Here is a 13401-nt window from a genome sequence, read left to right as displayed (position 1 = left end):
CACTGCTGACCCTGCTGGAGGGTCTCCCACTAGTCACTCCACCAAATCATGTTCCTCATCACAACTTTTAGAAACACACCACCTGGTCCTGGACCGATGGCTTGGATCATAGTGCTGGCATGAGTATGTATAAATGTGTACCTCTACATTTTTTAGGGGAGTGCATTTGAGTCAGCATCTAGAAGCTTCAGTCGCTTAGCTCTCCTTTCCATTCGACCTGCTCCTCATAGCTTCCTCTTGTGGATCACAGGGACCGGCAGGACCTGATGGATCTTGGCTTGGTTGGTGTCCACCTCCAGATTGATCCAGTCAGGCTGGAAGGAGCCCTTGAAGCCCACAAATGTCAGCTTATCTGTAATGAGGTCAAATATCATTGAAGTGAACTCATTTCAGATGTAAGTCATGAAGCCTTTTTCCGGTGAATAGCATGTACCGTATGTCAGGAAGGCTGATCACTGCAAAAACTGAAGGGCTATTCTGATCTTGAAGTATAATCACTGACTAGTGTTACTTTCTAATGCTACAAATAGGATTAGCCATCCTCTTCAACTTTTTATAGCATGTAGGATTGGATTATTAACCAAGTTGAGTAACACACAATCTGGGGGGGGGGGGGGGTGATCTCTGCTTCCTTGCTGGTGAACTGGGACTCAAAAATATTAAAAATTAAAAATATTATGATGGTCGCTTATAGTGTGACAAGGTACAGGTGTCCCTCGTCTATTGGGGGTGTTACGTTCCAGGACCCCAGCGACAGGTTAAAATCCGCAAAGTAGCGCACCATATTTATTTTATTATTTTACGTGTATTTTTACCTTTATGAACGCTCGCTGCACTGTTATCACTGCACCCTTTGCTGTATTCGCCTTTGTCACATGCATACAAATACTTTGTACTCTAATAAAGTAACAGTAGTTTATATTTCAAAACGTTAACAAAACGTTCTCAAAAAAACACAAGCGCAAAGAAGATACAACGCAAACAATGTGGCAGTGAAACATCAAAAATGTGAACAATAAATAATGGAAATGTTCTGAATTCTGATAATATCCCAAATAAATATAGAGCAGCAATGATGATATAGTCACTATGTGTGATGGCAGCAAGTTTGGATTTAGTAGATCTCTCTCTTTTTTTGTGTGTGTGTGAGATAAGTGAAAATACTTGTTTTTAGGAACTGTTTAATTATTATAATTACTGCCACACTCTGAGCTCTGGAAAAGGCAAAAGTGGGTTACTGGATAGTCTGTCCAGTGGATTCCAAGCACAAGCACTCATGAACCAGGGGTCATTTGTCAGCAGAGCTAGTCAGAGATATAACAAGTTACCTTTTAAATTGATGTTTTTCTCTGCACCAAGTCTCTCCAGCACTCTAGTCCAGGAGCTCCTGTTAACCAGACGGCCTTTAGACGTAATCAGGACAACGGAGCTGAAGACACAGGGAGAAACAACACATTCATTCATTCAGTGGCCAGATTGTGTTAAAATACTGCAAAACTAAAATATGATAAAAATCATATACACATGCACTCACACACTGAGCTGCATATCTTAATAATAATTTATTAATGGTATGCAAGTTGGATATAGAACAGTATTGAATACAGTTACCAGTACACGTTCACCAGGGCGTTCTCATTATTGAGGATTGCCGGCACTAGATTTAGAGCTGACTCGCTCAGAGTGACCCTCGTCTATTAATAACACAAGATCGCAGCAGCGCCGTGATAATGTCAGCGATCATATATATATTCCGTGCACCATTTCATATATATATTCGGTGTTTGGTTTCATCGGTGGTTTCATATATATATTCAGAGATTTTCATATATATATTCCGGAGCGCATGGTTTCCTATATATATTTGGTGGTTTCATATATATATTCCGGAGTTCGGTCCATATTCTCAAACGTCACTTTTTATATATATATATATAATGAGTTCCTGAACGGCATGCCATAATATATATATGTACATATATATATATACATGGTAACCTGGCAACAATATATAAACCAAGATTCTGAGAACGCTGGGACATCAGGATTAGCGGAATGTACCAATGCATTTAATTACCAAAGTCACAGCAAAACAAATCTACCTTCGGGTACAAATAAAGTAACCTTGAATCTTGAACCTTGAAAGTCATGACAGTTGAGAACTAATCGGGCTGTCAGAAGCATTTGGGTGATCCAATCAATCAATCAATCAATCAATCTTAAACAGAATTGAAGCACAGCATTTTTAAGCATGCCAGCTGCTTCTCACCCATCTTTCAGTCCACTGATGTATTTGTCTATCTGTCCAGGGATTCCCTGGAGGATGGAGTTCCTGAAGTCTTTACTGTCCACCACCTTCCCATCATGCCCATCAATCACTGTCAGCTGCATGCCGTCTTCCCGTTGGTACAGCTTCCTGCCATTCACCTATCAAACACACGCGGCCAAAGGCACACAGAGTTCTGGGATATGCAAAGGAACATTTCTACACAGTCCAGGACTATCAGAGTTCAGCAAAACCGACATCAAGTAATTCCACTTTAAGAGCAAACTCAGAAACTGACGTTACAATAAAGTTGAAGACAAAAAGAGCAGCAACAATTTGCTCAGAAGAACAACATTCATAAAACGGTTCTCAACAGAAAGAGAACCCAATATATTTGATATATATCAAATATAAATTAAATGTTGTTTGCTGAGGATACTATTCATATAGTGAGAAGAGAAAGGCCTTCAATGTGGTTTTATATATCAAATTGCCAAAAGGATTCCTGTTCTATGCATTGTTATGAAGTGAAATGAAGACCCTCCTTTGTTTGATTTCACTGAACAACAGAATGATGACACTGTACAAATGCATGGTTTGCATTGCATTGATGATTGCAGCATGAGCGGCGTTTGACATGAGCTTTGTCTTCTCATGTGATATTATCTATAACTTTCTAAATAGCAGAATCAGGCAACAACACTTATTAACTCTTGCTTTTACATTTCATTTGAGCATGTCCTCTGCTCCGTGGGTTTCTTGGCCTTACAATGTCTCCAAAATGTTTGACTGGACTTTCATGTGACTCAGCTGTTTGATGAATTTGGGTGAGGTGGCAGGACTGAACATCAGTAAGACATTTTGACAGGATGTAATGTGCATTACCTATACTACTACTACTACTACTACAACAACTGTACTTTCAACTCAGTCACAGAGCTCCAGAAGAGAGTTTGTATCTCATGTGAAGGTTAATGGCTAATTTATGTTACTAGTACTGAACTTTCTTCTTGTCCCCTGAGGGGTCGCCACAGCAAATCAACCTTCTGCCCTTCACCCTGTCCTTTGCATCGTCCTCCCCAACACCAGCCACTCTCATGTCCTCCCTCACTACGTCCATGTCTCTTCTCCTGGGTCGTCCTCTAGCCCTGTTCCCTGGCAGCTCCATCCTCAGCATCCTTCTACCGATATAGTCCCTGTCTCTCCTCTGGACATGTCCAAACCATCAAAGTCTGGTCTCTCTGACCTCGTCTCCAAAACGTCTAACCTTCACTGTCCCTCTTATTGTCTCATTTCTAATCTTGTCCAACCTGGTCACTCCCAAGGAGAACCTCAGCATCTTCATCTCCTCCACTTCTAGCTCCGCCTCCTGTCTTTTCCTCAGAGACACTGTCTCTAAGCCGTCCATCATGGCTGTCCTCACCACCGTCTCTAAGCCGTCCATCATGGCTGTCCTCACCACTGTCTTGTAGACCTGTCCCTTTGTCCTATCACAGAACGCACCTGATACTTTCCCCCACCCGTTCCAGCCTGCCTGCACACGATTCTTCACCTCCTTTCTACATTCTCTCCATCACTCTGCACTGTTGGCCCGAGGTACATGAAGTACCTCGGGTCAACGAGTATCCTCAGGTGGATGCTAGGGCTGAAAGTGGAGCAGGAATGTTGACAGGCAGAGAGAGAGAGCTGGGACACTGATAATGTTTGATGGAAATGAGACATCATGCTGATGAGTTAAAATACTTTGATGCAGCATCCCTGCCAACTCTCTGAATGTTCCATCAGTTGTCAATACTGCGTTATCTTAAATCAGAAAGAGGGATTGAAGGCTGGTTTAAGTTTGTTGAGCAAAAAGCACATTTATTTGTGCAGAGTTTTGAAGCAACTTTTACGTTACTGACACAATATTCCTGAATTTAACAGGCAGTTCACTCTAAACCGATCCTGACCTATCCTGTGTATGTGAGATAAGAGATACCTCCATGAAGGCAAAGTCCTCCTTAATGTGGTAGAAACGAGTATTGTAGGACTCCAGCCTGACCTCCAAGAAGTGTTCTTGTGAGTGCTGCAAATACACAAGAAGAACAGTTGAAATTAATACACGAGTCAAGGGATTTCACAGAAGTCACTTTTCACACAAAAAAGATACACACATGAGAAATCATGAAATGAGAAATTAAATTATCACAGCCAAAACTGACATTGTAATTGTAGAAGAAATTTAGGGAAATTGGAATTCAGTTGAAATAAATGGAATAAACAGGTGGAAGTAAATATCTCACCAATCCAGCATTGGGTATCTTTCTAGGCATCGGCACATCCACAATGGGCAGCGTAGCGTGTTTGGGGTAGGCCTCGGCAATGCAGTTGCTCGGTGGACTGCCTTTAGGGATGATGGCTAGGATTTTCACTCTCTCACAACCCTTGGACGAGCAGAACGCAAACTGCTCCTTTTCACCATGGGCCGTTAACTTCAGGAAAAGCAGGCTACAATACACACAGTGTTATAAACACAATGAAGACGTCTTACACTTCAGCTGGCTCCTTCCTGAAAGGTTAAAGGCCCCTCCTCCTTCCTAAAAATCCGTTCATTAAGGTCAAATTCACAAATCATGTTTTGACAATATATGTAGCGCTCTCTCTCTCTTTCACCCATAACCATAACTCGTGACTTTATATCGTGTCCTCAAATTTGATGTGAGAAGCAGAAAAAGTGGGCAAGTGTTAGCATTTGAGTGATTTACCCAGCAACAAGTGTAAGGCATGGCTGTGTGTGTCTGACCTCGTGTCTTCCTCCCAGTAGTAGTATCCTCTCGCCAGACTCGACTGGTCAACCCTCTCCTTGCGTGTTGCTCTCATGAACACGCCGGTTTTGCGAGTCACTTTGGTCAGGCGGTTGTGGATGTCAGAGATGACGGTGAAGTTGGTGCCTTGTGGGTAGCAGATGCCCACATTCATCCAGTCATATCTAAGACAACACACAGGACAATGTAGGTGCAGCATTTACTTCGCCCGACAGCAACAAGCAGGTTCCACAGAAACAGTGCACGTTGTGTCAACTTTAAAGTTAGCAGTGCTCTTCTCCATGCTTCCTTCCCGTGGATGGCATTTTTGCCAGTGTCGTTTTTGAATAATGGCGTCCTGGATGCTGGCCTATGCTGAGGTGAGAGGGGCCCACAGGGCCTTGAATGTTTACTTTGGATCTTGACTTGGTTCCAAACAGAACCCTTGCCATGCTCTTACATGAATTCCAGAATGCCGGCCACCTCTTGGAAGGTTCACTATTAAACAGAGGTCTTCTTTGTCAGATTTCATTCAGGAAATTTGTTTCACTGTGGACCTGTGGGGTCCTGCAGATATACAGCTTAAATTATTAAGTAAGAAGTAACTTTTAAATGAAATACTAAATACTTCATTCCTCTCTTTTCTAGAGCAGACCTCCACTTCTCTAGATTCTCCTCTACCTGCTCTCACTGCAGATCACAATGTCATCTGCAAACATCATATTCCAAGGAGCTTCCTGTCTCACCTCATCTGTTAGTCTATCCATCACCATGGTAAACAAAAAGGGGCTCAGAGCTGATCCCTGGTGCATCCCACCACTAAACTCCCCTGTTACTCCTACTGCACACTTCACTTAAAAACAATCAAAACATTGTGTAAAAGAGCTGCGCCTACGTGCCCAGTTCACAGCTCATCGCCAGATTGCCTGCTTGTTCATGTTTTTTGCCGTGACTCCTCTGGACCCTGCACACCACTCCACCTGACCCAGCCTCACTCCGTTCTGCCGGATCGCCTGGATAACCTCTGGACACCTCCCAAGACCCAGCGACTCCAACCTTCAATTAATAAACCATTTTGTTTTTACTACAAGCCACTCCATCTTTTGTCTGCATTGTGGGTCCAGATCTCAGTTCTTCATGACAACTTGTCATGTCAAAATACACGTCAACTCTGATTCACGTTTACTTTTCATGGTGTATAAAGATACCAAGAACAATCTAGAACCTTTTGGTGCTGATCCAGATCACCATGTGGACGGTGTAGATCCAGTTAGGAGGGGAAGGAGCTGCTTGGGGGAGGTCTGTGCTCTCTGAGGGCTTTTCTAGTTCTTGCAATTAATGCAATTAGCTGAAGCACCAACGAGGCCGCTGCAACACAGAGCCACTGCGATTACAATCCCTATAATCGCAGGATTCACATTGATTATCTGTTTATCAGGGAACCTGCTAGTAGGTAGGATATATTAGGCCAAGTCAACTGGATTAGAGCATCTCCAGAGCTGTGGCCCATGTTGGTCCAATCCAAGAGACAATGCTGGTTCTGATAGAAAGTTGTGAGAATACACAGTGCATTGTAATTTGACAGCAGGGCCTCAATCAGCAGCACAGTGCCCCCTCCCACAAAGCAACAATGGTTCAGGAATGGTTTGAGGAACACAACAGGTTTCAGGTGCTGACTTTGAGTCCCCAGATCTGTAGGATGTGCTGGACAAACAAGTCAGCTCTGCTGCTAACACCTTGGTGCAACATGTTTTTACAAAGTGAAGAATGGAGCAAAGTGCATCCAGCACTGCTCTGGATGTTTTGGAGCGTCTGGATGCTCTTGCTTGGAATCCTGTTGAGAAAAATGGGATGTACTCTGGGTGAGAGAAGGAGGTTTTGCAGAGGCGTTTAATGTGGGAATCAAAGGTGAGGTGGGGGGACATTTCTACACCCAGGTTAGTAACAGCAGAGGAGAATGGGAGGCTCTGACTGGAAACGGTGATGCTGGTTTTGAGGATGATTTGACCTGGTGTGGGGGGGCCGACTAGGATGGCTTCTGTCTTGGGCCTGTTGCGTTCTAGAAAATGCTGAGTGATTTTGAAGGGTGTTTATCTACATATGACCTCTTGAGACTAAAGCTTGAACAGAAGTCTTGCTGAAATGGCGATCTGCCGTAAACATGTTCAAGTGTCCACTCACTTGTTGAAGTTGATGAGCCAAATAGTGACCTCAGCAGGCGCCGCCTGGTCCCAGTGGATGGTGTAGCTTTTGGCCAGTGTGATCACTGGCTGGAACTGCTGGTAGTGTTTCCTCTTATTGAGGGCGCCTTGCAGGGTCAAAGGCCGGTCAGGGTAGTCATCCTTCACCATCTGCATGTTCAGGTTGGCAGGATTCCGTGTCTGGATGTAGATCTAAAGAGAGAAACATTGTGAGGACAAGTGATCCAGAACCGTTGTGTGGAAGAAAATGAATATTTCTGGGACAAACTAATGGAGGGAGGTAGAAATCGTTGCGTGTGTGGGATGTGAAATCTATTTAACACTGGAGCTCCTAACTGGGGATCAGCGTGGGCCAGTGAACAGCAACAACAACAAACAACACAGAACCTCAGGTCTGTAAACGCCCTGTTGATCAATGAGACGATCCAACTAGAACCCACACAGAGCTCATCTTCAGTTCCTGCAACAATGGCGCGATCTTCATAGATGTCATTTACTTTTATGAACCATGCTGTTGTGATTGGACAGGAAAATTAAACTTACTTCCTGCCTGAGCCAAATATCAGAAGAGATAGTGTGAACCGTAAACACAAAAGCCACAGACTGGAAATGAATGGCAACAACCCAGTCTACATGTCAACATGTGAAACGAGCGAACCTCAAAAGACACATGAGGACCCGGCAAACGCGACAGCTGGAGTTGAGTGTTTTAGACACTGTTGTTAACAGAACGTCCCTCTGGGATCAATAAAGTATTCTGGTTCTGATCGATTTTTATAGAGTGAGAAGGACCACCAGATCATTGATCTGTCACTTTGGCGCCTCTCGTGGTGAGGAAGGGAAATACATTTCCAGTTTTCTAACAGGCTCAGCTGCTTCTTCTTCTTTTTGGTTATTATTCATTTTTAAATACGTTTTATATCCAATAAAAGAAATATTTTTTGAAAAAACTAAACATTTTCCAGTATAGATTACTGAAGTATGCCAATGTTTGCTTTTGCTTTTGATACTGATGCAGCCAACCAGTGTCAAAAGGGATGTAACAGAAAGCAGATTAATGAAAGCTGATTTGTGAGGATGACGATGTCCGCAGCCCAACCTGCGCATATCGGCCACTGCAAATAGCAGCCCTCCAGTCAGGGACATCGATGCAGTCTGGGTGACGGAGCAGCCAGTTGTCCTCTTTAACCAGGAAGGCTCCCGGATACTCACTCACGGAGCCATCGATGTCATGCAAGATGGTCATTTTATCCCCGTCCAATTCCATCTTACTAAACCAGGGACCTGGCTCTCCAAAAAACACCCTCGATGTAATCTATAGCAGAGGGATGGAGGCACGGGAACAAAATCAAGACACTGACCGAAGCTCCCAAAGCAGTAAAGTAATGCAGTAATTAGTACTTTTATTGAGGAGGAAAGGGCAGCACTTCCTGTATGTAAAGCATTGCCAAGACTTTCTATCCTCTGCTGGTGCAGGAAATTGGCTGGATCACATTATATTGATAGTTTACTGTCCACATGGTCTGGTGGTGAAGACAGCTCAGAATGCATCAGGGTCACTCCTACAATTTGGTGCCATTTGAGTCCCAATGACATCACAAATTATATTTTGTTTAAAAAAAAAGAAATCCCAATTTAAATATGAAAAATTCGATTTTAAATAGTAAGTCAACTTCAACCATAAAGCATACAAATTTTTATTCTTATAATTAATTAAGAACATTTTATCTTATTTTTTTTGCAATCAGGCCAAACTGACCTGCCCCCACTCATGTTTGCTCGACTGCAGTTACAAATATTAATCCTAAAAATTAAACAATTTCGACTTTTTTTGTTATTGTTATGTAATGTTGTCAACTTTGTGAACAAATGTAATTTCTTTAATACACTTGTAATTCTTCAAACTTTAAAATAGGTTATGTCACCGTGTTGACTGTCCCCCCTCTTCCTCTGATGGATATCTCTTTAACTCCTTCAGCTCAGCTATATGCTGAGTGCTCCAGTTTCAGTTTTCCCTGATTTTCAGTTTTCCCTGATTTTCCAGGCCCCACAGAATATTCCTTACGATGAGTATGCATCCTGTTACTGCTGTGTCCACCCTGTTACTGCTGTGTCCATCCTGTTACTGCTGTGTCCACCCTGTTACTGCTGTGTCCATCCTGTTACTGCTGTGTCCACCCTGTTACTGCTGTGTCCACCCTGTTCCTGCTGTGTCCATCCTGTTACTGCTGTGTCCACCCTGTTACTGCTGTGTCCATCCTGTTACTGCTGTGTCCATCCTGTTACTGCTGTGTCCATCCTGTTTCTGCTGTGTCCACCCTGTTACTGCTGTGTCCATCCTGTTACTGCTGTGTCCACCCTGTTACTGCTGTGTCCACCCTGTTACTGCTGTGTCCATCCTGTTCCTGCTGTGTCCATCCTGTTACTGCTGTGTCCATCCTGTTACTGCTGTGTCCATCCTGTTTCTGCTGTGTCCACCCTGTTACTGCTGTGTCCATCCTGTTGCTGCTGTGTCCACCCTGTTACTGCTGTGTCCATCCTGTTACTGCTGTGTCCATCCTGTTACTGCTGTGTCCATCCTGTTCCTGCTGTGTCCATCCTGTTACTGCTGTGTCCACCCTGTTACTGCTGTGTCCACCCTGTTACTGCTGTGTCCACCCTGTTACTGCTGTGTCCATCCTGTTACTGCTGTGTCCACCCTGTTCCTGCTGTGTCCATCCTGTTACTGCTGTGTCCACCCTGTTACTGCTGTGTCCATCCTGTTACTGCTGTGTCCAACCTGTTACTGCTGTGTCCACCCTGTTCCTGCTGTGTCCACCCTGTTACTGCTGTGTCCACCCTGTTACTGCTGTGTCCACCCTGTTACTGCTGTGTCCATCCTGTTCCTGCTGTGTCCACCCTGTTCCTGCTGTGTCCATCCTGTTCCTGCTGTGTCCACCCTGTTCCTGCTGTGTCCACCCTGTTACTGCTGTGTCCACCCTGTTACTGCTGTGTCCATCCTGTTACATGTTGTCCACCCTGTTCCTGCGGTGTCCACCCTGTTACTGCTGTGTCCACCCTGTTACTGCTGTGTCCATCCTGTTCCTGCTGTGTCCACCCTGTTACTGCTGTGTCCACCCTGTTCCTGCTGTGTCCATCCTGTTCCTGCTGTGTCCACCCTGTTCCTGCTGTGTCCACCCTGTTACTGCTGTGTCCACCCTCTTACATGTTGTGTCCTGCTCAGACGATATGAAAAATACTTGCAAAGTAAGAAAAAGAAAGAAAGTCACAATGCTGAAAAGGCACTGAATTGTTGGAATGACCCATCAACTAAACTACACCCGTTTGCATTCAAACAATGTGTGAGGTTTGGCACCAATTTTGGTTCTTGCTATAGACACAGAGGTTGACTCACAGGTACATGGTCAAAGACGACGCCCGTGATATTATTCTTGGGGCAGCTCTGCCACGTGTTGTTGAGCCTGAAGCCCAAGGCACTAGTGTGCCGGCCGTCGAGTGCTACGTACTTTCGAAATGTGCAGTTCTCCATGTTGATGGGCCCATCATAGATCTGCATGCCCCGGATAGGAAAGTCACTGCAGGGTGACATGAAAACACACACACACACACACACACACATGCATTCCAACTCTTTATGAATGCAGAAAAAAGTGTCATGTTATTCTAATGCTAGCAAGCAGTCTCTGCAGTAGAGGTAGTACAAAGAGACATTTATTTTAGAAGGATGACTGATTTGTCCACATAATTAAATATGTCATGTTAGAATTAGATCTTTGTACTTCTTTGAATCACTAAATTATTGTATGTTGTAGCAGGAATAAATCAGCAAAGCAGCAGTTTGCTTCAAGTCCATTGCAAAATGATTTAAAGAGCCTTCAGGAAAATAATGTAATCAGATTCACAGAATCACTGAAGAAAGAAAACACAGCAAAGAGTTTGGTGAAATGTAATATAAGTAATATATCAACTATATAACAGGCGACAAAATCAAACTATGTAATGATTTGAGCATACTAGTACTTCCCCAATGATAGTTTCAAGAACTATCAGTATTTTGACAACAATAAGATGGATTACAATAAGATTTTTATAAATTCTAATACCAACATTTTAATAAAAATATTGCATATAATATATTATTATAAATACTATTATTATTACAGTAGAGGGCGCTGTGGTTGCATGGCAGAAAACTCCAGGCTCTCATTTTCATTCGACGGAGAATAAATAAAAATGCAAGAAGATGGATGGACGGATGGATGGATGAATGGATGGATGGATGGATGGATGGATGGATGGATGGATGAATGGATGTGTATTATGTTTGTTCTGTAAGGACTAAGAAGTTTATATATTCGCTTAGCTTTCAAACACGCCCAGAAAACAGTGAAAAGGAGAAATCAGGTCTTGCTCTGTCAGTCCCATGCATGGATGAACGTGTGTGACGATTTAGGATGGTAGCAATGTTTTTATCGGGGGGGGGTTAGTGTTTACCCTCCAAATGCAGTTTTAACACCCTCAAAGAAAGTGTGCTTCCTTTCACCTACATGCCATGTGGCAGGGTTCTCCCAGTGAGGTCAGAACCCCCAGGACCCCAGACCTGGTTGCCAGGTGTTGGCGTCCCACGATTGTCACTTTCGCCCACAAAGAGGGAGTTTTTCACCTGCTGATGGGAGCCATCGTCATCTGGAAAGGTGCCGCCACTGCGTGCAAACAGAGAGCAGCAATTCAAGGTTTCCATTTTAACAGTTGTTCAGGTCACAAAGGCTTGTAGCTGTTGGGCAAATACAGCAATGACATTTCAGACCAGACAAATATGAATCCACAGACTGTGAAATACTAATATTTATTTAGGCTCCCTTGCCTGTATTAAGCAGCAGATAAATACCCCATGTGTGGAACTGATCGCAATAACCCGTGAAATCACGCAACTCGAGTGACTCCTTGAGTTTACGTCACAAGTCCGTTTTGAAAGGAAGACAAGACAGCAGCTTTGAAGACTGTCAATTACACCGATTCAAGAACTTGAGGAGCTTCACAAGGAGTGGACTGACACTGGATCAGAACATCAGGAGTCTCCACGCACAGACGGTCCAGGAAATGGACTACAGGTGTCCCGTGTCAAGCCTCTGTGTTTTTTAGATGCACCTTACAAGATTAAACATTAAAATGGCAGTAGCAAAATTCCCAACACTTTGATGCAGTGAGGTTTTTGTCTGCAGTGCACCTTGAGCACCGGCCTTCGAGTCATCTCGTTGGTTTGTGAGACATGATGGATATCACTCGAGTAGGACATCGTCTTCCCAGAAATGTTTTGGGAATGGTCTGAAGTTAAGACATCTTTTTCTATACTGAGGAATCGTAATTACCGCCGGCGCCCTTCTGTCACACAAGACAGACAACCAGACACACTCCTTTCTTCTTTCTTTTTTCTTCTTGTCCCGTGAGGGGTCGCCCCAGCAACCCAACGTTCTCCACTTCACCCTGTCCTTAGCATCGTCCTCCCCAACACCAGCCACTCTCATGTCCTCCCTCACTACGTCCATGTGTCTTCTCCTGGGTCGTCCTCTAGTCCTGTTCCCTGGCAGTTCCATCCTCAGCATCCTTCTACCGATTTAGTCCCTGTCTCTCCTCTGGACATGTCCAAACCATCAAAGTCTGGTCTCTGACCTTGTCTCCAAAACGTCTAACCTTCACTGTCCCTCTTATTGTCTCATTTCTAATCATGTCCAACCTGGTCACTCCCAAGGAGACCCAATTGTCCACCTGCATGTTTCTGGAGGTGGGAGAAACCTGGAGAGAATCCACACAGACACATAGAGAACATGCACACTCTGCACGAATAGGAATGGAACCCGGAACCTTCTTGCTGTGAAGCAACAGTGTGACTCACGGCTTTGTGTAAAGAACAGCCTTTTGTTTCTGTCCCTAGAACAATGATTTACAGGATGATGTTCTTACCTTGCCAAAGTGAGTCCGATTCCATTATCAGCAAATCTAAAGAAGAGGAAAACAAACAAACACAAGTTGAAAGATACAACAGTAAATGAATCATTAGACGAGGATTATGTTTTTACTTTAGTCTCCATCCTGAAATACTTCATCCTACTATATTTGATGATGACAGTTTATCTGTCAGTTTATATTCTAT

The 13401-nt window shown here is 43.8% G+C and overlaps 1 protein-coding gene across 1 annotated transcript in view; it reads right to left on the bottom strand.

Annotated features, from left to right (window-relative positions):
• Positions 1-216: 216 nt before the first annotated feature.
• The window catches only part of cemip (cell migration inducing hyaluronidase 1), a 35110-nt gene continuing 21925 nt past the window's right edge, over positions 217-13401 (bottom strand). The window contains exons 18-28 of the mRNA XM_068738516.1: positions 13212-13247; positions 11798-11953; positions 10645-10825; positions 8350-8565; positions 7231-7442; positions 5049-5234; positions 4549-4753; positions 4245-4331; positions 2270-2427; positions 1329-1429; positions 217-352 (exon numbers count right to left, since the gene is read on the bottom strand). Coding sequence (XP_068594617.1) covers positions 225-352; positions 1329-1429; positions 2270-2427; positions 4245-4331; positions 4549-4753; positions 5049-5234; positions 7231-7442; positions 8350-8565; positions 10645-10825; positions 11798-11953; positions 13212-13247 — 1666 coding nt within the window. The 3' untranslated portion in view covers positions 217-224. The remainder of the gene's footprint in view (positions 353-1328; positions 1430-2269; positions 2428-4244; positions 4332-4548; positions 4754-5048; positions 5235-7230; positions 7443-8349; positions 8566-10644; positions 10826-11797; positions 11954-13211; positions 13248-13401) is intronic.

The sequence above is a fragment of the Brachionichthys hirsutus genome, chromosome 1 (assembly GCF_040956055.1).
Source record: "Brachionichthys hirsutus isolate HB-005 chromosome 1, CSIRO-AGI_Bhir_v1, whole genome shotgun sequence".
Classification (NCBI taxonomy): domain Eukaryota; kingdom Metazoa; phylum Chordata; class Actinopteri; order Lophiiformes; family Brachionichthyidae; genus Brachionichthys; species Brachionichthys hirsutus.
Note: the sequence above shows the minus strand (reverse complement) of the source record. Positions and strands in the feature narration are given on the sequence as shown.